Source organism: Ambystoma mexicanum, chromosome 1p (assembly GCF_040938575.1).
Source record: "Ambystoma mexicanum isolate Mex_15411 chromosome 1p, UKY_AmexF1_1, whole genome shotgun sequence".
NCBI lineage: Eukaryota > Metazoa > Chordata > Amphibia > Caudata > Ambystomatidae > Ambystoma > Ambystoma mexicanum.
Window position 1 is genome coordinate 396168874 of NC_090921.1, and position 25410 is coordinate 396194283.

At 45.6% G+C, this 25410-nt stretch overlaps 1 protein-coding gene across 2 annotated transcripts in view; it reads left to right on the top strand.

Annotated features, from left to right (window-relative positions):
* HOMER3 (homer scaffold protein 3) overlaps positions 1-25410 on the top strand; it is a 1163927-nt gene that overhangs the window by 536913 nt on the left and 601604 nt on the right. For both annotated transcript variants that reach the window (XM_069649165.1, XM_069649166.1), the window contains exons 3-4: positions 20087-20218; positions 21098-21205. In XM_069649165.1, coding sequence (XP_069505266.1) covers positions 20087-20218; positions 21098-21205 — 240 coding nt within the window. The remainder of the gene's footprint in view (positions 1-20086; positions 20219-21097; positions 21206-25410) is intronic.

Here is a 25410-nt window from a genome sequence, read left to right on the forward strand (position 1 = left end):
CATTGATGTCAGTGCCCTTCAGCATCTTCTGTAGTATTATTCCCTCCCTTCTGCGCCCTTTCCGGTTCGCTCTCCGCTTCCCGCAGGTCCGCCAGGATCCCTCCCTGCAGACCTTTGGATTTTGATATAGCTACTCCTCTCATCACTACCTTAAAGGCCTCCCACAGTGAACCCGCCGAATCCACGCTGCCAGTATTTGTCTCGAAGTAATTAACAATCTCCCCTCTCATATCCTCCCTTAAGAGGGGGTCCCTTAGTGCTTCCGCTCTGAGGTGCCATGCCGGTATCCTCGCCCTCGGGAGACGATATTGCCATCCCAGGATCAGAGGCGAGTGGTCCGAGAGGACCCTCGCTCTGTATTCAACCTGAGTGGTCTCAGCCACTATCTCAGGTGTGCCAAAAACATAATCTAACCTCGTATGTAATCACTGTGGGGCAGAATAATGCCTCTCTAGGGGATGTCGCGCCCTCCACACATCTTCAAACCCAAAATCATTTAGTAGTGTTGCAACGCTTTAGCCACGGGGGCAGGTCTATCAATTTTCCCGTCTGATCTGTCTACTTTGGGGTTTAGTACACAGTTAAAGTCCCCTCCCCAGATCACCACACTTCCCGCACACATGCTGAGGTTTTTACACAATGTTTTAAAGTATGCCGCTGTGTTCTGGTTCGGGGCATACGTATTCACAACACTTATCCTCCTATTTTCCACCAGCCCCCTCATTATGACCATCCTCCCATCCACTTCAACCAGCGTCTGTAGTAGTTGAAATGGAACATGTGGCGCCACCCAGATAATCACTCCCCTGGCATATGCCGAGTACGCTGACCCCACCACCGTCCCCTTCCATTTTTTCCCAACCATCTCCAGCTTGTCTCTCGTCAGATGCGTCTCTTGCAGTAGGGCTATATCTATCTTTTGTCTACGTAAGTATAGCATGACCTTATTTCTCTTTAGGGAACTGTTGAGCCCCCTAACGTTCCAGGTTATCACTTTAAGATCCCCCATGGCATAGCAAAATCCCTCTCCCCTTTCCCTTGTCTGGTCCGAATCCACTTGCTTGACTTGTCTGTATAGGCTCATATCCCGACTTAAACACCCCACTAAAAACATAACCAACTCCCCAACCTCCCACCCTCCCGCCTCCCTACCCCATCCCAACAACACCCTCCCCAACTGTTGCCCAGCTCCATCCCTGGATCTCAGGCATCCCCGCATCTAGCCCATTCTGGCAATAGCCCGTACTCGCGGCTCAGTGGGTCAAGCTGCCCTAGTGGCTGTCTTACTACTAACTCTAACTCCTGGGGGGTAGAATGCCTCCGTTCTACTGCTCCTGTTTATTACCGCTAGTATTTCCCAGTCAACTTTATGCTTATTGTTATCTATATTCCAGTCCAACAGGATCAATAAGTCTGAAAGTGACATAATGCAGTTCAAATATTGAAACATAACGTAATGGGCTCCCCTTTGCTCAGCACCCCAATGATTTTACTGCATCCCCCTCACTTATCGTGCTTCCCACAGTCTTGTTCCTCATCTCGATCCGGGCAGCCCTGCAGGTCCAGCCACGCCACCGCATCCTCCGGGGTCTCAAAAAAGAACACTTTACTTTTGTGAAAGACTTTTAACCTCGCAGGGTACAGCAACATGTATTTGATCACAGCCGCGCGCAGTCTCCTCTTGACTGCCACATAGCTGTATCTCTGCCTTTGCACTAACATTGTGTAGTCCGGATACGCCGTAATGTTAGTAGATGCCCTTTCTATCGTCGCACCTTTACGAAAATATTCCAGGATTTTTTCTCTGTCTTTATAGTTTAATATTTTCGCAATTATCGCCCGAGAAGGGGCCCCGGGTCGTGGTTTTCTCATCAGGGCCCGATGTGCTCGTTCGACAATAAACCCTTGTGACAACTTGTCCGCGCCTATCTCTTGCAGGATCATATTCTCCTGGCCCTCCTCCCCCTCCGGCAAGCTGACCACTCGGATGTTGTTCCTTCTCGCTCTTCCTTCCGCTTCCTCTGCTCGGTTCTCCAGGTTGGCTACCTGCTGCTTTAATATGTGGACCTCCTCCGCATTATTTGTACTAGTTTCTGTGTTAGTTTTCACCGCAATCTCCAGTCCACTTGTTCTTTCCGCTAGCGCCCTAACATCCTGTCGCAGCAGGGTAACTTCAATTTCCAGTTTTACATTGGTTGGAGTTATTGGTGTCGGGACTCCCTCTCTCCTGCGCACCTATTCTTTGCTTGTTTCCGAATCTGCCTGCAACCTAAATCCTGGTTTGTCTAGGGACCAACTCCAAGGTTCCTGCTTTGTTTGAAGATTAAAGTGGATGACAAATCCGTGGATTAGTTGAGCGCTGGTTGGATGTGTTAGTCCATAATGTCACAGTTGTGCGAGTTGATTATATTAATGATCAAGTCAAGTGTTTTGTCATTACAAGAATAATTTATTTCTTGGTTAGTTGGCACCAAAGAGAACATCATTGTAGTAATGAATGACAATTTTTGACATAGCGAATAGCAACACAGTCGACGCGCGTTTCAACCTTAGTCTTTTTCAAGGCTGTGATACGTGAGTTGGTTAAGTGGTGAAGTGATACACATGGTGAAGTGACATTGTAGGAGGACATTAGTTTCGTAAGCAATTGTATATCATCCAAAATGCATACATTTCAGACATAATGTTTGAGAACACATTATAACAAGATAGTAGTTTGTATATCCGTGGTGGTGGTGATCGTGGAAAAGAAGTAATTTATATAACGATAGATATTTGCATTTATGCATATTGACAATTATGACAATGTGAGGTAATGCATGGACGATGTACCAAGGAAAGAGGAAAGAAAAAAGAGACGAGTAGTTAGTTGAACGATCGGGCCAAGAGAAATGGTATGGCATTCATAATTGAGGACATTGGATTAATCTTACCCAATTGAGTTAAGGTGTGAGCTCCAGAGAGTTGTGGACTGATCCTCCCAGGTATGGGCGCCAGAGGGGCTGGATAGCCAATCTGCAAGGATAAGTGATAAGTATCAGATTTAGGATGGGAATCCAACGGAGCGGGTATAGGTCCAGAGAACTGTGCACGTGTTGTGCCGTGTAGAGGGGGTTAACCGTCAGGAAGGAGGTGTGTGGCTGAGTGAAGGTGGCTTGGTAGGAAGTTGATGGTGGATGGGTATGGCAAGATGGATGCGGTAGACGGATGGAGTCGGGTAATGAGATCTAGACAAAGAGGGGGTGAATTACCCTGGAGTCAGGGAAGTCGCCAGGAGACGGAGGACGTCCTGAAGAGGGTGTGTAACTACACGGCTTGCCGGTGCCGGCGCGCGGTCCTGTATCTGGGTTAGCATGCAGCGCGTGATCCTGTGTCAGGGTTGACATACGGCGCATGAGCTATGCAAGTAGCAGGCTTACTATTTGCTTGTTAGCTATTGTGGAATGGCTGAATATATTGAGGCGTGATCGTCCTCGTGATTGGAAGGATTAGTAATGGTTGGCACCGGGCGGTGAGTGGAGTGTTACTAGTAAGCACAATGGGTTGCTAAAAATACGTGAGATTGTCTCCTGACACGGGAATGGCACGAGAATCTCTAAATGTTCGGGCTAGATCCCGGCAGGGGAGCAAGTGAACTGAGTGCGCCCTGTCTGTGGCGTCTATTTAAAAAAACTTACCGGTGCCGGATTCGGACGATGCTTCTATGACGCTTCTATGACAGAGTTCTCGAGAAGCGCCTAAGCTTGGGAGGAAGCCCACTTCCTGGTATTAAGTAAGCAGGTCGATGATTGGTTGGATGGGCGAGCGATGTGGTTGGTTGCACAAGACGGACCCGCAGATTGGTTCATGGCAGGTAGCAGGTCACGGGGCGGGCTAAGCCATGACTGGGCTTAATGAGGCAACAAGAACAGCGTGAATGCTCGTAGATAAAGATAAGGTAGTAATAAAAAATATAGGTAATTCTGGGTCATAGGCTGAAATGTAGCCGCCCGATTGAAAAAGAGGGCGGAGGTGAGAAGGGAGCGAATGTAGTGTGTTCCCCTCAGCGAGAGGGCGGATTGCTTGTAGCCCATGGTTGGGGCAAGTTGCCCAAGTGGATAAGTTGGAGCAAATATAGTGTGTCCCCCTCTGCGAGAGGGCGGATTACTCGTAGCCCATGGTTAGGGCAAGTCCCCAAGTGGCAATGCCAGTTAGTTCAAGATGGATGGGCAGGAGTTGAGGAAGTTGCTTATAGGGTTAATCAGGGTAGCTCGTTGCCAATTGCAATGCCAGTAAATTCAAGATGGAGGAACAGGATTTGAAAAAGTTGCTTGTTGGGTTGCTCAGGGTTACTCGTGGCCCAACGGAGGGGCACATGACCAAGTGGACAAAAGGCAGTTCCAATTGGTTAAAAAAGAGAGAGAATAAGAAGAGAAGGTGTTGGAGAGGTTGCATGTTATTTTACACAGAGTTGTCATTTCTGGTGGTTAAGTAGTTGCCACCTGTGTCTCAAAAGAGCCTCATAGGATTATTCATGGATTGTTACAAGAAAACATGGAAATCATGGTCACTGTTTAAACCAAAGGTGACAGCGCGGTATTTGCATATCAGCCTGGCTTCTTTCTGGCGTAGCTGGAGTTCTCTGTCACCACCTCTTCTGTCTGTTGGTATTTTTTCCGAGTCCCACGAAGGTGATATCTTCCTTATGGTCCCACTGGTGTTTTTCCTGCCAGTGTAATGCAAGTGGATATCTCGTATCCTGGGCATGTAGGGAAGTGAGATGTTCTCTGATTCTTGTTCTGAGTTCCCTCTTTGTACTCCCGATATATTTACGATTACATACACAGTTAATAGCATACACTACATATTTGGATTTGCAGTTAATATACTGTCTGATTGTATGAATGTCGGTGGTACTGAAAGTCAAGGTCTTGGTAGTTGTGGCGAATCTACACATGGAACAGCTTCCACATTTGTAAAAACCCACTGGTTTTTTGCTGGTGAGCCAGTCGTCATTGGTTTTAGGAAGGGGTGCCATGAATGATGGATTTAGGATGTTTTTTAGTGTTCTGGCCTTGGTGTAGGTCAGACTGGGCTTGTCTGGTATCCATGCCTTAATATCTTTGACTATTAATAAAATATGCCAATGTCTCTTCAAGATCTTCTGTACTTGGTGGCTATCGTTACAGAACTGGGTAATGTATCTTATTTGGCTGTCATTTGCCGCCTGTTTGCTGTTGCGTGCCTTGGGAGTCAAAAGCGAACTCTGTTCTCTACTGTTGGCCATAGTTATGGCTGCTTGTATCGATTGCTCAGGGTAACCTCTGTCTGAGAAGCGTCTGCTAAGTATTAACTTCAATTCCCACTGCATCAATCTTGTTTTCTAAGGCCGTTCGTAGGACCGCCAGTGCTATCCCCCGTGTGTTCCTCAGCTCTGTTATTGCTGCGAAGACCTGATGATTTTCTCCCCCTGGAGTGCCGCCCAACGAATCTGTTGCTGGACCTGACACCGGGGCAGTGTGAGTTCGTGGCGTTTTAGCAAAGGCGTCCATTGTGAGTTGTTTGCTTTTGGCCCTGAGTCCTTTAACCAACATAATGCGGTCCTCTCTGCGTGTCCAGTTCTGGGGCCCCTTGTATCATTTCAGGTCTATTTCCTGCAGCTCCGCAGCGACACCCGGGCAATCCAGGCCCGGGCACATACCCTTCAAAGAGCCACAGTATATGGTAGCGTGCGCTGCACACAGATTTCAGGTGGGTTGTGTTCTCCCACGTACCTTCATTGTCTGTTGCAGATGCTGCTCTTTCAGGTCATCCACTTCGTTGCCACTCGCACCTCAGCCCAAACTGATATCCAGGCCACCCCAGTGCGCGTTTATTACATCCCCACACGCTCCAATGTCCGCAGCGCCGCCACAGGGATGCCAGATAGCACCTCTTCACTGTGCGTCGCCCCCAAGGGGCTATTTATGATCCTGTCCCCCTCCTCGGGAGAGCCTGATTTTGCCCAGTTTCAGGGGTGTGGGTGGCCTCGTGCCCCCTCTCTCACTCCCCCTGTTAAAAATGTTCAGCACCTTCTACAACTGGCTCATCTTGGATCCTTGCAGGGGTGCAGGCCGCCCCGCACAGCAACAGCAGTGCTGAGTCTCCCCAATACTGGGGTCTGGTTGCCTTCTTTTAATGGCCTCGCAATGTGCAGGGTCTCCCCATCTTACATCACTTGGCGTTGTGCTGCCAGCCCACAGGGGAGCGGCACAGAATGAATCAGCACCAGTAAGCGCAACGCGACTCACTGCATTCACCGCACTGCTTGTTAATTAGGCCACATGTCTGCCGCCCGTTGTCTGCTGGCTGGGCGCATATCTTTGCAGGCAGCGTGCTTTTCGGTGCCCCGCACTCTGCTTACGGTCGCGGACCGCAAGCCCTCACTTAATTGGCACTGCAAACGTTACTGCCGGCAGCCGCACACGCTACTTATGTTTGCCCGCTTTCGGTACCGTTGCTGGGATAGACCCGGCAGCTCCTCTCCAGCACAGGGGGCCAGGTCCGCAGTCGTGTCTCCGCGAGCGGCAGTCAGCCGCCGTGTGCTCCTCCCACAGCGCCGCCTTATGTCACGGCCTGCACTCTCGCAGGGTTCCGTTCCTTCTGCCTTTTAGTGCCTTCAGTCAGCGTGGTTCTGACCCAGCCTCTGCCCGTCCTCTCTCCGCAGTAATCGGTCGCCACTCCAGCAGCCAATTCTGTATACGCACCAGCTGATTTCACGGGTCTCTTTGTTCTGTTGCGGCCGCCATTTTGTTATCATACGGCCGCATTCAGACCGTGATGCAAAGTATCGGATCTCCCGTTTTCCTTAACCAACTCGCTCGCGGGTAGACGCATCCTCTTCCCGTCACCTTTAGACGCCCATGCTGTTGTTTCCATGTAGTAGTCTGTTGCCTGGTAGCATACACTACAGAAAATCAAATGCCGGATCATGGAGCATGATGGAGTCACAGCCTACTCCATGGCTGCCAGGCCACGCCCCCTCTGGTTTTTATTTATAATATATGGATTAGTTGAATTGTAGTTCTGTGGGCTTTTGACCTAATATGAATTCCTTATTGGAGAGTATTGCATTGAATGTACTCTATTACTTGTTCTTGAAAATGTAAATAAAATATTTAAACTAAAAAAAAACAGTTGAAACATTCACAAACAAAAAAAGAGGAAAGTACCTAGGCAGGATGTGACATGGAGGGGAGAAGAGAGGCCTTGATTGGTTGGATTGTTTGAAGGAAAACTACAGGAAGAAGAAAGCTCTCATGGGAGACATCGTTTTCTTTGGACAGTTTTCCAACTTGCTTTTTGTTAAAAAAAGGAAAAAAGGTATTTTTAATGATTTTGTATGTGAACTTTTAAGTTTTAAAGGGCTGATGGATAGTAGCATTAAAGAAGTTTAAGTATAATACTCTCCTGCGTGTCTTTAATAGCATAGAGACTCTCTCAGCTGTAAGCCTGGGTAATCTTCATTATAAATGCACTCACGTGAATCTTTGTGCGTCTGTATACGTTAGCTGTGCGCAGGTGTATATAATATAAACTTCAGTTGAACAAATGACATTATAGTTGTGGTGAAAAACAATAAATCTCCAAAACCAAAAAGCTGCCAGTTATGGCTCCATAACTTGCCAACTTTCTTGCATTGCTCATTGACATGGTAAACCAGCTCTTCAAATTCTTTTTTTACTGCATGTGTGTGTTGTTTTATGTGGTCCCTCAAATTAACTTCAAAGTGGGCATAACCAATTGGTGGAACTTCTGTTTTGCCTTAGCTCTCTTTCTTCGCCTCTCTTGTAGGAACTGTGTGCATGTTCAGATCAATTGCGATACCATGTGTGGTGTCATTAGCAGTGCATGATGGCGGCCGAGTTATGGTTACCTTAGCAAATCTAACGCATGGATTTTGGAGGGTTTGTAGCATTGCGGGTTTACAACACTGCACCAAATCTTTTTCACTGACTTTTATTTTTTGATGTACCTTAATACAGGGGTGTAGGAGACCCATACAATCTGGGGGGGACAGGGGCACCTTGGAGACTTCGTTTTTTTAACTTATTTGTTGTGTTTTAATCAAAGATCTCGACATTTCACAAAATCAAAATAGCAGTACGTATTAAATCACATATATCATCACTGTATAAAACAAGAGAAAAGAAGAAAAGAAAACCGAAGAAAATGAAGAAAAAGAAAAGATGTTCAGAGTATAACATCCTCCCAGCGATGGACCTTTAAACAGACCTTTTACAATACTCTCACCTGCGCTTTAAGTGCAGATGCTTTATGGAGTTTCGCCAACCCTTCCTATCCTATTACACTTGAACCCTCAATGATGGAACACTTTACAGCAGTGTATGGGCTGCAATCGTACCTCGGCACCAGGGTATTCACTGGATTTACATGGATAGCGGAACAAGTGCTGTTTTGAATCTCAACGCTCTGCTTTATTTATTTCTGGGTCACCCAGATGGCTTATGGTGGCCTCTATTAAAACTTGTCGACAACTCATTATTCAGCTGGTGGTGGGTACCAAAAATGCAGTTGCATCCCTATTTTAAAACAAGCGTTGGCAATGCCAACCATTTCGGCTTTAATGTAGGCATGGAAAAGGCCCTTGCCAAGCGCCGCCATAGTGGTATTAGGTACCCACTGATGGTAGCAGCTGCAAAATTGTGCAAGTACCTGAACATTTAATAGCAGTGCCTGGCAAATGCCCAATACTTATAGACAAGCAAACACTTGCCATTGCTGTTTTTTAGCAGGACTTCAGTGAAGGAAATGCATAGTGCTAATAGTGATTGATTTTTGATTGTTTATTTGTATAGCGCCTATACACAATGTGATTCAAAGCGCTTCAAGGCGGGAGGGAGTATGGGAGAAATACAGTTATATTCGAGGGGATTGGGTCCTCCGACGTATTCCATATCTATGACAGTAATCACCACAGCTGTGCTGCTTCGGAAAATATTCAGCGTCTGCGTCCTGCGTCGATGACGTCCATGCGCCGTCCTCGAGGACTTCCTCCGACGGCCGTCGTCACTGGATGTTATACGTAGGACGCACGACGCCCGTACCCTCAGTTCCATTTTTTCCACGAACGTGTTCGCTTCGTGAATCTCAGTACGCCTCGACTCTTTGGAGTTTCTGTTGTTCATCTCGGTTCTTCGAACCTGTTCGTTTGTGAAGTTATTCTTCGTGAAGATGTCTACCTCATCTTCCACACCGCGTCTGGGCTATAAGGTCCTTGAAACCATTAAGAATGTGAAGAATAACCATCATAATCAGCCTGACGACATTTCAGATAGTGCAAGTGCAATGAACAATTAAGGAGAAAAGGAGTGGATGAAGGCATCCCTGGGTAAGATATTTGTATTACACAAGTAGTATGTTCCCAGATCTAATTAAGTTATTAACTACCCAGGGTTTTGTAGTAAACATCCCCAAGTCAGTGGCTTTATCTAAACCAGAACTGGCACTTTATGTGCCCTTTATAGATTCTATTGTTTTTTAAAAGGAATAGGTTATGGTGTAAAATGAGTCTGCGGCTCGTGTGGCATCCATCCACCAAAAACCCATGAAAGTTGCTAAAATAGCCCAAATAACATGATGCTGTGTCGCAAGACAAGATGCCACGCACCCTGGCACCAGCTCCCACTACAGGACGGGTCAGAGTTGAATATATACCTCATTTAAGGTTAGTCCTGACTTTAGACCTAGGCTGCAGGTAGGATTGAGTGAAAAGGGAGTTGATGCTGGAACAGCCTGCTGTGACTGTCTCTTCCTGGAGAGGAACCAGACAGGAGCGCAGATGACACTGGGGCAGTGGGAGAGCACCAAGCCTGAGCTCCCACGGTCCCTCTAATAAATCCTCCCCATGCCGGCCTGCACCTGGGAGAGGGGGGGGCCACTTTGTGGATTATCAGGCCCAATCAATACACAGACAGATATGGTATGGTATATATATCTGTAATTATTTCAACAAACTACTTCTAATCGTCCTCGTGAGCATGGATCAAGCTTTAGAAGAAGACGCATTCGTGAGTCCACACTTTATCTGGGAACATGTGGCGAGGCACCATTCTTCCTTGTACAAATCTACCCTCTGTACCCTTCTCTACTCCACATTCTCGTCTGCTGTACACCTTTTTGTCTCAAGTCCCTTCCCTGCACCCCACACCAAGTCACTCCTCTGACACACTGCCCTCTGCACCTTCTCACTTGTCTGTACTTCACTCTCATTTACAAAATCCGAAGCACATCCTATGCCATTTCTGCCCTACACCACTCTCCGTGTGTTCTGGTCTTTCCTGCATCCCTCTCTCCCCTGCACACACTGGTCACCCCGTGCTGCAAACCATCCCTATCTTTCATATGCACTCCTTCCTTGTTTCCATCTCTCCTCTCCCTTGCTCCTCTGTATTTCTGTCCTCTGCACCCTTTCTACCCTTTTTCACTTTGCAGACCCACACTCTGCACCCCAGTCCCTCACTCCCCATTCCCCCATGGCCACCACAACACAACTCTCATCTACATTTACTCTGAACTTTCTCCTCAGTCTTCAGGGCACCCTTGATATCCTGGCTTACATTTCACAGGTTTTCTCCTGCACACCTTGCATGACCAACCACTCCATATAGCTTCTCAGAATAAGCTGGTACAGGCATGCCAGATCCATAACCTTAAAAGGGCCCATTGATACCTGCAAGCATTAACTCTTAAGAAATAGTCAGGAGCATGGATATTTGGAAGGGGGGACTGACACAGAAGTCACTAAATCCAGGTACTGCTGAGGCTCTACCCCCAAAATCTGATCGCACTGCGACCACTCAAGTATGCTGACAGAAACAGCCAGGCTGAATAAAACAAGGTGAAGCTTAGCCAAGACCTACAGAAAATGAGCGCTTGATTTCTTTTAAGAGATGTGCAGGATGGGCACCAACAAATTGTTTATTTTGGGCAGGGACAGAGTTCAGGTCTGTGCTGGTAATGGTTTGTTTTATGGAATATAATAACACTTTGGTCATAGCGCTTCATGCTAGATGCTTTTAGCTTCTAGGCAATGTAATAACAGGTATTATTACCCTCATTTGAACAGCACTTAATTTATGAAAGGTTAAGTGGACCCTGCTGCTGGGTTTGAACTAGCGAAATGCAGGTAGCCCTCATGTTAGAGACCAAGCTTTAGGTGTGGTACCATCCAAACTTCAAGCAGGTGTTAGCTGGTGGGAAGAGGTGGAGGGGTGTACCTTAAGTGCAGCCTAGTGATATTAGAGTATACATCAAGCGTTTTCCCTTGCCTACCTTAGACATTACTATGGAAAAGAGCACACATCCCACATAGCGGCCCTTCTTGAGATTGGCTCATCCTCATTTTACTTTATATGGTTCCATGAGGATTTCGTATACAATGTCAGGCTATCTCGGGCAGTTCCTGCACTTTGCAAGCCAGGCCTGGGGTACAGGGACATCTTGGAGAAAATCCAGTCTTTGCCAGATTGTGTGATCCTGGGCGAATCGTGTGACCCCCCCCCCACTGTGCATTATTTTCTATATATGTTTACTTGGGATCACCTAGAAGTGACTCCGTTGGCAATGTACACTATAACGAAATGCTGCAATCGTAAATGTTCTAACAGAGTTTCTTGTTGCTCCATGTATGCTAAGCATGTTGAGTGAGTGTGAAGAAGGACAAAGTGTCACTGCAATAGATGTCACCTCCAGCTGGGGCACCGCGTCACATTTTGGGCAGCAGATGCATAGAATTTGTAATGTTTTTTTGCAACTTATCAGGTGCAGTCAGCGTGATCCAACTCTAAGGAAATAAACTAGAAACAATCTCAAACTAACCTGACGGTTTAGGGGCACTAGTATAGTGTAAGCATCAAAAATAATCGTCATGCCCTTCCCCTTTAAAAAAGGCAATACATAATATATTAAATGGTGTTGTGGCATTTGTATAGAAACTGCATGTACATGTCAATATATACTGGCTCCCATTGTGCACCCTTGATCCTCCGCTGCATAGGTGAATGGCCTCCGTATGTTTTTGTGCGGCCTTGGAAGCCTGTGTTGGCCAATGCTTGGAGCTTAAATGTGAGCCCTGGCTACCCATCAGTAAGGAACGAACAAAGCGCTGTTCCGAAATGTGATGTTCCTCTTTGGCAGGGGCTGGGGCACACTTTCATGAATTGAAAAACATGAGGGCGGCACTGGCAGGGCCTCAGGTTTTTCAATTCATGAAAGTGTGCCACTGCCAACATCTCATATACAGTTTATAAACACGCATGTTGCAAACTGATCAGGGAATCCTAGCCTTTTAATGTTTCATTGAATCATTAAGAGGCCAGGATTTCCTAATGAGTTTTGCAACGCGCCGCGCATGTTTAGAATCTGTATATCTGACATTGGCACATTGAATTCACCCCAAATAAATCCACTGCCAACGTCAGATATACAATTTATAAACACGCGTGGCACGTTGCAAACTGATAAGGGAATCCTGGCCTCTTAATGTTTTATTAAGAGGCCAGGATTCCCTGATCAGTTTTGCAATGCGCTGCACGTGTTTACAAACTATATCTGACGTTGGCACAGCCGCACATTCCCGCCAATAAATCCTCCACATGCAACCGTGTACCGGCTTGCACTGCGCAGGCAGGGCACGTGCAGTTTGTTTGTTCCCCAGCTTGGGCACGTTCATTATGCGCAGGCGTGGGGCACCAGCAGAAGTTGCTGACAGTCAGTATACTGTAAGCTTGCAAAAGTAAAAGTAGACTCTACTTTAACTTTTGCAAGCTTACATGACAAAATTGCAGGCTGCAGTCGTATTTTACAGCAGATACACAAATAATCTGGGGGGGATAAAAGCTATTATATCCCCCCCACTGCGCCCCCCAAACCCCCATGTCCTACGCCCATGCCTTAATATACCTGCACTGCCCTCTGGCCATGCTCAGGGCTCCGCTCAGAGCCACAATTTGGCAATTGGGAATAGCCTCTGGCCATGCTCAATAAACACATGGCCTGGGAAGTGTCCTTGGGCTTTCATTGTGCACCTTGTCAGACACATGATGTGCCCCACTGGACATGGTCTACTCACTGAACGTGGCCTGTAGCCGTGCCCAATGGCCACTTTACCCAGGGCTAGCCCTTCAGCCATGATCAGGCACTGACTGTGGCCACTGCTCCATTTAGTGAATTATCAGAGGGGTCCTGCAGATCTGCTGTGAAACCCTTTATGTCACAAAGATGGCTGTTTGCATATTTTCTTGCTTGGGCCCCAAACCAATAAGATTAACTAGTAGAAAAACATCCAATGTAGTTCCTCCCTACTAAAATTCCCACACTTGGACCTGGCCCTTGAAGTGGCCAAGCAGAACCAACAAAGCAGCACGTGGATCGACAAATAGGGCCCATGAGCCAACTTCTCTCGAACGGGGGTTTTGACAGTTTGGGGTGAATACAAAAAACAAAAGCTACAGCAGAACACGTTTACTCATTTTCATATGTAAAGTGTCATGTTATGTTATCTTTACTACTGCTTGTGCAACAGTGTAATATATATGTATGCATACTTTTCTGCAGCCATGATTAAAAGAATAAAAACTGAAAAATGATCTGCATATTGGACCTTCCCATCTTCATGCTGAATAAGCCTGGTGTAGAATGGACAGTGTTATTAGTTGAAAGAAATACTGAGCAGTGATTCATCAGTGTGCTACTTTATTTGGGCTTCCGTTATCGAGAATGCTATAGTAGATTTATTTATTTATTTTATTTGTTACACGCCTAGACCCTCGGGTATCGCGGCGTGGTTACAAGACAGTTTAGGAATTAGTAAAACATTGTTACAGAGTACAAATATAAGCATTGATGGACTGATGCGCCTCTGAGAGGGACAGTTAAGGTGATCAGATTTAATGCAACAAACCCCTAAAATTCAGCGGACGTTGGAAGTGATGATTATCTTAACTTGTCTCACCTGTTGCAAACCAAAACGCGTCTGATCTCCAAAAACAGGCAAGCTACCTGTTTTGTGGATAAAACTACTGTGGTTGAGGGCAAAATTCGTTTTTAAAGAGGACAAAAGAGAGCTGCTGTGGATTTAGCCACTCGCAGAAAAGAACAAGGCTCTGTGATAGGACAGAAAGGGATAGAGTTGAATTTTTGAATATCCCTTCCTCCTACCCAAATCTGTCCCTGGTTAGCGCTGATGTATTGCCTACAAATAGGAGACAGAATAAGAAGGTAAACTATTGACTTCTAGTTGTTAATAACATCCAGCCTTGTTGAAGTCATGCTCCTCAACCATTCTCTTCCACTATATGCCTGTGTTGGAAGAAACAAATAGCCAGGCTAACACTTGGTAGTGTAGTGGTTGGGTGTGTACACATCTACTGGGTTGTGAAATCTTTCTGCCCTCAATCACAGTAGTTTTATCCACAAAACAGGTAGCTTGCCTGTCTTTGGAGATCAGACGTGTTTTGATTTTAACCAAAGTAGAATCGCATTTGGCAGTTGCCCTCCATTTTGTGGTATCATGTTTATAGAGTAAGGGCACTTCCCTGTTAACTCACTCTTTCGCCCCCCGCCCCCAGTTTTCATAAATTATCCCGTGTGCAAAGCCTATGAGCACATACATAACAGATGGGATTCACAATGACATACAAAATTAGAGGCTGGCAAGATAGCACAGTGGATTGAGCGCTCGCTTCTGCGATCTGTGTGAGATCTGCAGGTCTCAGGTTCAAATTCCAGCAATGCCAACTCAGACTTTCACCTTCCGAGGTTGATAAGAGTACCAGCTCTGGTTAGGTGATATTGTATTTATATGTGTTCTATGTAAAGCGTTTGGGCGGAAGCACTAAATAAATAACACATCATTAGATCCTAGGGGGTCATCAATGGGGGGACGTCGAGTTAAGATGATCATCACTTTCCACATCTGCTGAATTCCAAGGGTTTTGTTCCATTAAGTCTGATACCTTGTCCCTTAACTAATGTTTTTTCAAATATATATATATTGAAGCAAATTTGCGATATTGTGCAAGTATGAAGGAAGGGGTAGTATGGACTAACAGTACAGTAGTCACTACAGTGAGTAATGTTTTCTATCTAGGAGAGTTGGTACAGGGTAACATGGACTAGAAAGGGGCACAGCAGAGAATAGGAAGAAGCTGTAAAGATAAATTGGTTGCAGAACAGCAAGTCGAAACGGTCATTGAGAGAAGCAAACCAGAGGAATATTGGTAATGCATTGTAAAGAAATAACCCAGAATTCAAAAGCTGAGTTAACAGATGTAAAAGGGATGCTGTATACTGAAGAATATCGAGAACCCAAAACGAAACCTTGTGAAACTGCATAATCCAGGAAATTAATAGGGGCGAAAGCTTATTCCTAAAGCACAGACAAAGCAAGAGAATGCTGGAGTGTAGCCACTTCCAAGCAGTGCCCACAATACCTAAATAAGCAAGACCCGCCTGGTGAACAAACTGAATGACCAACAGAAGGGCAGTTTCAAAACTGTGTCCTGGGCAGATGATTGTAATGAGCAAGAAAATAAGGCTATTGAGAATGTACTGTTTCATTCTGTCACTTTAAATACATAAAAAAGCAGCACGATTTTATGGTTCTTGAAACAATTAGACAGACCCAGAAAAGGTTTATTTTTGTTAAAGCTGCAGAACAATCCAGATATGAAGGATGATGGTAAAGAAATCATTTAACCAAGAGATGTCACGGAGCGAAGGTTATCATTGCTCTGGGCAACCTTCCACACCTTTTTGTTTTTATCTGGTCTGAGCCATTGCAGGAGGGGACCAGCCATATGTGACGCCAGTCTTGGACCTGCCACCAAGCCGAACTGCTAGAGGATGACTCCTCTTCATGGGAAATGCAAGCAACCCCAGACATATATATTCTTTTTGTTGGGCCTCATCAGTGAGGTGCAGCTTGGTTCCTTCCCTGTGGCCAGCAAGCAAAGGACCCCTGTCTGGCTGTCTGGACATACTCTCTCTCTCACTATGCAGACAAAATATAACCAGAAAATGCGATGGGTGGAAGGTGATGAATTAATCTTAACTGCTGGCATTGCTTTGGGCAACCTTTCACACCATCTTTGTTTAGCCCATGTGTGCCGTTGCAGAAGGGTCCAGCCATATGCAAATCGATCTTGGCCCTGAGAAATTAAATGGTAAAGACTGATTGATATGATATGGCATTTATAATGCACCTATACACAAGTGTTTCAAGGTGCTACGAGGCAAGGGAAGGGGAACAAAAGGAGGAAAGAGACCCTGATCTTACTAGGCCAAGTGACATTTGAGATCGGTCGAGTGCTGGGGAGAGGGGAGGGGAGAAGTTCCAGGGGAGGGGGGGACTAGGGCAGTGCTGTGCATGGGATCAAACCATAACAAGAGGTGCGGCCAGCAAGTGGCAGGTGCAAGGGTAAGTGCAGACAGCAGGTGTCTTAAGTGCAGGTAGGGGACTCTATGGTTACAGATACAGACCCAAGTGCAAGGGTTGCCAGGAGGCAGTGCGGGTGTGCAACTGGGCGGGCAGAGACCTGTGCCTGAAATCTGAGCATAGCCAGGTGACCACTGCAGTATCAGACGGAGATCAGCAGCGGAGAGGAAGTGAGAAGGCAGAAGCAAAGAGGAAGGTCTTGTGGTGCTTCGGGAACCAGAGATGGTTCTCAAGTTTCTGTGAGGCATGGAGGTTGTTCCAGATGGTGGCCCCAGCCGAAGAAAGCGATCTTACCCCAACTCGTTGCATGGAGAAGCATCTGATCCTGAGGAAGTTGGAGGTGGAGGAGAGAAGAGCTTGAGTAGGAAGGTATTTACGAAGAGAGAGTTGGAGCTATTGAGGACCCAGGCCCGGAAAGTCTTGTGGACGATGCAGAGGGTCTTGCACTTAATCCTTGCAGGCACTGGGAGCCAATGAAGAGATTTCAGTGCTCGAGAGATACCGGTGAAGTGGGTGGAACGTGTGAAATGGATGGAACGTGTGAAGTGGGTGGAACGGATGAAGTGTGTGGATGAAACTGGTGAAGTGGATGGAACGGATGAAGTAGGTGGACGAACGGATAATGTATGTGGATGAACGGACGGAGTGGGTGCAACGGGTGAAGTGGGTGAAACAAAAGAAGTGTGTGGACGAAACAGATGAAGTGGGTAGAACGGACGAAGTATGTGGATGATCAGATGAAGTATGTGGATGGAACAGGTGATGTAGTTGGAACAGATGAAGTGGGTGGAACCGGTGAAGTGGGTAGAATGGGTGAAGTGGATGGAACGTGCAAAGTGGGTGGAACGGATGAAATGTATGGATTAAACGGGTGAAGTGGATGGAAAGGAAGAAGTAGGTGGACGAACGGATAATGTATGCAGATAGAAGGGGTGAAACAGGGTGTATAGAATGGGTCAAGTATGTGGATGGATGATGCATGGAGAACAGATGACGTGGGTAAAACGAATTAAATGAGCAGACCAGATGATGAAGGGATAACATGCATAGATCGGACGAAGTGCATTGATCAGAAGGAATACATAGAACTGATCGAACTGATAGTGCGCATAGAACTGAGCGAGTACATGCAACGGAGGGAATGCACGGAACAGACAGAGGGCACGGAATGGACACTGTACAAAAATGGTTAGAGTGCATGGAACGATAGGAAGTGGTTGGTGTGCATAAAACAGAGTGCATATAACTATTGGAGTGTGCTCGATCTCAAGCACCTAAGGTAAACCACCATATCACATCTCCACGCTTACTCTTTTCTTTACACCACCACTCAACTAGAAGACAGCGATACTATGACACCATTTGGTATAGCTGTTCTCATACCATCACCTGCCTCATACTCCCCATCATCCTAATTAAACACAGCTGGTTACACACCCTCCAGCCTAGGCGTTCTCCTCAGGCCTAACGCAGCCAGAATCGGTCTGGATAACAACCTGCCAGAAACAAACACATACTCTTGATCTCTCAACCACCACACCAACTGCTAAGAAGCAGCTATCACACGAATACCACACCAGCTGCACACATATCCAGTGCTCACTCGCACCTTATGACTCACTCTCTTCTCTCTACTGACTTGAACTTCGGTTCCCAACGGTGTTCAACCTACCAGCACCTTGAGATCATAACATTGGTACATAAGGCACTATATAAATGCAAAGTAACATAACATAACATAACAATCCCTGGGCTTGAGGCCAAGGACAAGTCTTGCAGTCCTGTTATGGATGAGTTTCACAGGGCGGAGAGTAGAAGCAGGCAGATTTAGAAAGAGGATGTTGCAGTAGTCCAGCCTAGAGAGAACCCGAGCTCTAGAGACAGTGAGATTCTGGGGGAAGGAGAATACCTCTGATTAGGTGCAGTTGGGAGTTTGACTTCTTAGAGACGTCAGACATGTGAGGAGAAAAGGAGTGTGAAGTCGAAGATGACCCCGAGGTTCTTAGCCTCACAGGTGGGAGCAGGAAGAGGGTCAAGGGAGGCCGGCCAGAGAGTGTCAGGGAAGGAGGGTGCAGGTGTGCCCATGAGGAGAATCTCCATCTTACTGGCATTAAGGCAGAAATCATTGGCGGCACACCACTCTTGGATAGCAGTCAGACAGTCCAAGATGAGAGAAGGAGAATAAGTGGCAGAGGGAATTGGATATTAAGAGTGGATGTGCTGTGTTAATAAGTGTAGCTGCTTGTTTGAGCAAGAGATGCAGCAACATAGGCACCTACAAGTTTCTGGTGCTCCGAGAGAAGACATTTAGATGGTTGTTAAAGGAAAAATGTTGTTTAGAGTAAAATCTGCACTGATATTATCAATTGTAGTTCAATATTAAGGCTCATTTTGTGCAGTTAATGAAGAAAAATGGGAATGATTTGGTGGTCAGAGATAGGTAATGTAGATTGGGAAAAAGATATATTTTAGGTTCTGCTGGAATAACAAATTGAAAACTGCAATGCAATCTGTGTGACGGTGTCTTCTTCACAAATGGAAGAACTTTCTTTGGGGAGTTCAGATGTTAGTCATGATTGGAAAGGTTTATCTGTTATAGGACTTAACCAATAGAAGAGGATGTCACACCAGAAAGAGCCATATTAGCTCGATTGGCAGCATGGTCTGACAATTAAAGAAAATGTAGGTTGATAGCTGGTGCAAATGCAAAAATAGATGTGTGACTGGGATCACTTGGGCTGAGTAAGCATATGAAAAGAGAACTTTGAAACTTGGCATTGGTAGAGTGCATTGAGAGAAAGAAAATGATTAGATTGGGTGTTGGTTATATTAGATTTTGCAATGATGAAATTGTGGTTGGGGTTATCGGCCCCTTTGATGTCAGGAGGTAAAATTCTAAAGCTAAAGATCATTCATTATTTTTGAAGATGTTACATGTTACTCCTGTTGAGCTGTGATTGGCGTAATTAAATGATCTAATTACATTTATGGATCAGTAGAAAGTATGATGCACGGTCGTGCAGAAGCACAAAGAGAAGCTAGTTAATTAGGTGTCCAAGATCGAAGTTGAGGGCTAATCAAGGACATTTTAAGTCCAGTTAATGAAGTAGGTGTAATAGAGACAGAACCTGAAATCCCAAAATGCTGGTGCAAGATGACCTTCCCCGGCTTTAGTAGCCATGGGATGTTTGGATCAGAGGAGACCAAAGTGGTTAATGTTGTTACCATGTGTTGGGTAGTGGTGAACCAGATTTCCCTGATGAACAAACATGAACAAAAATCCCGATGAAAAGTTAAAGGTAATTCAAATTTACAGTGAGAAAATAATATTTTATCAGGCTGAGAGTCCTATTTAAGAACTGGAATTGTAAATCCCATACATTGAAATTCAAACATAAAAGATGGGAATTAAATATTCTGACTTCCAGTCTGGAAAGTTTTCAATGGGGTGGCTAAATTCAAATTCAGTAGGATACTGTGCAACACACTCCCACCTGGTTGCCATGCAACATATGTATAATTTAGTAGTGGGTACACCTATGTCTAATCTTATACTTTACCTGCTAAAGGTCTGATTTTTTTGTTTGTTTTGGCTACGTTATTTTCTAGGCAATCATCAACAGCACTATTACTCCCAACATGACGTTTACGAAGACCTCGCAGAAGTTTGGACAGTGGGCTGATAGTCGAGCGAACACAGTGTATGGACTTGGTTTTGCATCAGAACAGCAGCTTTCTCAGGTATTACTGGCGGTGTTGGGGTAACATAGGGATACCATTAAGCTGCCTTCAGCAATGGACGATTTTTTTAGGGGTGTTGGGGCATCATTTATTTACATATTTTATTTATTCTTTACATAGTGCCAAGCATGTTGCCTCATGCGGTCTTGTACCTTTTTTGACCAGTAAAAGTAATTTTGGATCTGTAGCCTTGTGGCATATACCCTTAGAATTCAGCTTCACAAAATGACAACTCTGATGGGACGTCGATTATCCATTACCTGTTTTCCCCATGGGCTAAAACCCCTGATGTTTATTGGCTGTCGAAATCTTAACTGAGCCAGGCAGTTCTCAGGCGTTTGCTGAAGAGTGGGTACTAGGATGGTGTTCTTTAAAGAATGATCTTGTGCAGTGCGTTCCAAAGGCAAAGATCTTGCACTCAGAGGGACCCGCCTCTTTTTAATCTCTTCCAATAGGGATCGACAGATTGTCAGGGTCTGTTAGTCCTTTGGTTCTTGGCAGTAGTGCAGAAGAGGGTGGTGGCAGCTTGTCTCAGTAGCCTGCACCCTTGTCCCGCGATGCCCTATGCACAGTGGTTACTATCTCATATGTTATCCTGTGCTCTGTGAGACAGGTGCCAGTGGAGACATGTCTAAGGCTAATTTTGTGTGGTATTGTTTGTTAAACTGTATAGAACCAGTGAGGGGTCATTGTCACGGGATAATTGCCAGACACAAAGTAATGACCCATGGCAGAGCTGAGGTCCATCCACAATTCTGGCGAAGGCCACCTCCGAGTTCTGGGGTTTTTCGAGCTTCTAGTTTGCAGACAACCAGTTTATCATTTGCTGCTGTGCTGTTTTTTTCCCTATTGTAATCCACAACCCTTTTCCACCTGCAGTTTGCTGAAAAGTTCCAAGAGGTGAAGGAGGCGGCCCGTCTGGCACGGGAGAAATCGCAGGACAAAACTGAGCTGACGCATCAATCCCTGCACCTAGGATCTCAGCAGGTATTGGGCTAATGGGGGTATTGTGAGTTCAATGTGTTGTATTGTCACATTTCTGGTCCTTGACTACCATCAGTGTCATAGGCATGGACTCTAAAAATCTGCTGCCCACTTTAAGTCTTCGATTCTTTGTATCAGTAAGCTTCTCCTGTCGCACAAAGGGCAGGACACAGTGGTTGCCATTCAGGGCTTGTTTAGACATAGATCAGAGCGTGGCAGACACGGTCCATAATACGATCAGACAACGATTAACCTCTGTTAAATTTATACTAGGCCCCCATTAATGGCTGTCATTATTTATGGATCCTGATCTTCTGTGGATAATGTGATCAGGAGGAAGGCTTAATAGCCACGGTGACATTGATTACGCCATAATCATCTGTACTGATCAGTGCATCACTTTCCGCTGCTTGCGGAGGCTATTTTAAGCTCTGCAAGAGAAGAAACCTGTGTTTTCTGCTGTCGGCAGTGAATCATAACGGGGGGCGGGCGGGCTAGAAGAGAGAATTTGAAACAGGATAGAATATTGGCCTAGCTCAATAATGATTTTCGCAGATTTATTCATACCCTGTTTCGAGAAATCTCACAAAACACGTGAAGAATGGGTGTGAGCAATGTATGCTTAGTTTTTTAAATAGGCGCAGCTGGGTCATGTTCAATCATACAATGCCTTTTGAATACTCACATATTCAATTAAACTGTGAATAACAGTCCATATAGGAAGAGTCAATACATGGAAAATATGAGGAAATCGTCTGCTAGTAGCACAGCCCATATACATTATAGATTTAGTTTACCAAAGGGATGTGCAGGCCAGCTCAGAGATGTTTAGGAGAAATGAAATGGAAATAGTAATCCTAAATGGCGAGCGTAGGGAATTTGGTATGGGTTGTCAATCCAAAATAGCTTCCAGTACCTTGGGAACAGGTTCATTGACAGCCATACTAGTAATGAGCTGAGTTTGGGGGCGGGTATGGGCGTTTGTTTTTTTTTTGTTATGCAGCGGGGAAGTTCCATATTGGAGAGCAACTCCCAGCTGTTTGGTGGAATAGAAGGGCTTTTAGGTCCTTCCTCTACTTTGGTTTAGAAGGTTCAAGATGGAGACCATTCCACATTTTAGCGCCCTGATCCATGACAGTAGTGCCTCCATCCTTCTGTATAGATTGGGAGTTGATAACCTGCGTCTCTTCGAATGTTTTGGACTATGACTCACCTGACCCCTCACCATTGACTATGCTGGCTAGAGCTAATGGGAGCTGTAGTCCAAAACATCTGGCGAGACACAGGTTGTAGATCACTGGTGTAGTGGTTCTTTGCCATTTCATCATTGTGTTTCTCACATTTGTAAGGGATAGCATACAGTTGGGGCAATCATGCATAAGTATCAAGGGCCCTTGTACATCAAACATATCACTTAAATAAAATCCATGCTTTCAATGGAATCCAATGGAGAGTTTTTAAAGCCGGAATAATTAATGTGTTTCTTAAGACTAAGAGATAACAGGGATCGAAATAAAGACTTGATGAGCAGGAACTAAAAGCAGCTCCTGAGCATCCAGCATAACCCAGTGAGCAGGAGCCACGTCTGGGGAACGAGGAGCTAGGACGTAGCATGCTACAAATCTAACTTCCACATGAGATGCATACTATAGCGTTTTGTCTGTTATATATGAACCATTATGCGTTAAAGGGCTTCCAAATGTGCGCTAGTTCACCCTTTTTCACATTCCCAAACGCGCAGTATTCTCTGGCATAGCTATGTTTGCATCAAAGATAGCACCCAGCAGCTGCTGCTGTCAATCTAACCAGATTCGTGTAGGCTACAAAGAAGAGCTAAATAGCTCCAAGCACATGTTATCTCTGGATAAGCTGGTGGTCTGGTGTTTGTAGTTTCTGGGTTGGTGCTTCAGGCTGTCCAGTCTGTAGGCAGTAGAAATAACATTCCAGAGATCCTTGACATGGGACACTGGAAGTGGGCTTCTTTGACCGCTGCATGAACCTGCAGGTGGAAAGATAGTTTGTCATCAAAGATTAGTGCTAACATGTTTCACTTTTGTATAGGGCATGAAAGAATGTCAATAACACTCTATTACTTTACAGGTGGGTTGTTCTTAGGTTTGTTGCCAATGTGTAGAACCTTGCTTTTGTGTCCAGTCAGGCATTAGGGGGCTTCCTTTCTTCCAGAAGATGATGTGTTCCAACCAGTCAAGATATCTGGGACGGTCTCAGATCATTCATCCAGATTGGGGTGGGGCGAGGTATGATATGATAGGGTATTTATAACGCACTTAATACCCAGAGGTTTCTAACCGCAGACCCAGGGATCGAACCTGTGTTGCTCTGTGCCGTCTTGCTTCCAAGGCGAGCACGTTGCCCCTGAGCTATCCTCCCGAGATGAAGGCTTTGTGTTTTAATAACTAGAAGTGGAGGCGATGGCTCTCGCTGACGGTGGCCAGTAGTTGCATGCATGCATTTTAATGCAAAGGGGGAATACTGAGAATTTCGGGAAGACCCTGCAGCGAATCAATGTTTGCTGGCTGTGCGTCCATGGCTAAGCTTCATAATTCCGTCCAAGTGTGATGCATAGCTAAGCTTCACAATTCCATCTAAGTGTGGTGCATGGCTAAACTTCACTGAATTCCTAAATTGAAGACACAACAGTAAATGCAAAACACTGAGATGTGAGATATCTGGATAATGGGATAACGCATACGTATGGGACATAACAGTAAAATATAACCACCTTAAGGTTGGTACACAGCAGTGATAGAAGTATTTACTAGCTGACTAATTTTGGTATTCTGTTATGCAGGGAAGAAGAGTGGTAGGGCCTTATTGAATACAGTGGTTGCTGTGCGCAGAAGCCAATTGTGTTTTTCAGTTGCCTTAAAGTGTATACTGTCAAGAAAGAATATAATATCCAAAATATTTTCCAACGTACTAATTTGATAAAATAAATAGGTTTTTCTGCATTCTCTGATATGGGAAATGGCAGGTCTCTTGCTTTGGCACAGATTCTTTCTGGCTTCTGTTGTATGCGAGTAACAAATGAGTTGGACAGAGGTACTAGAGGAGAGAGAGAGGGAGACTGCAGTGGGGCACACTGGAATGAATGTGGCACATTGGAGTTGGGCAGGGCTAGTGGATTATAATAGAGATGGTCTTGTTCAGCAGAATAGAGTGTTCTAGACACACTTAGTGGGAAAAGACAGCTGGGCATGGTAAGAACCACACTGAGCTGGGTATGAAGAGAGGAGCACAATCAGCACAGAGGTAATTGTGTATAGGTGCATTATATATACCCATTAAATAAACAATACAATAATTAAGATCAGTGAGGGGGGACATGGTGAGTAGCAGTTGCAGATAGCGGCATGGTGAAAGGTACAGTGTTTCTGTGAAGCTAATACAAAAAACAGGGTTTGGACACAGGTAGTGGGGACTAATGAGTGGGACCCAGATAGCAGGGTGGGGCTACAGAGAATTGGAGCCTCTATAATGGGGAGAGGGACACACTGGAATGGGCCACACGAGTATGAGACAGGATGAAGAATATGGCGAGTAGAATTCAGTGATTGGGAGTGGTAACATAAGGAGTGGGACACATTGACTGGGATTCACTAGTATTGCAACAAGGGCGTGGAGTGCAGTGTGTAGAATGCTCTCGAGTGAAGCACGGGCATTGAGATGTCCTGAAATGGAAACACAGGCGTGAGATGCGGAGGTGTGATCAGGATGTAGTGAGTTGAACCCTCAGGATTGGCACTCAGGAGTAAGACGCACTGGACTGGTAACAGAGTAGGATGTAGCACTATGGAGTGTTAATACACAGGGAGTCTGATGCAGTGAACAGGACACTGTACGTACAGTGCTACACGGTTAGTGAACACTCTGCATGGGGATTCAGGATTTAGATGCACCCGGGTGGAAAATGGTTGGAGGGACGCCTTGGAGGGAACACTGCTAGAGGAATGCACTGGATCGGTAGCCCAGGCAGGGGAGATTGGCGAGTGGGATGCTTTGTTGTTGGATGCATAAACTGGGACAGACTCCTTCATTTCTTTCAGCAGTTTTCAGAGAGGGATGCTGCCTGTGCTGCTCTTATGCTGGCTGGTGTCGATACTGCCCAGCGTGCAGGAGAAACCAGAAACTGCTCTGCAAGAGGAGCTGGGTGCAGGAGTTGCACCTGCCAGTGAAAGGCCTGGACT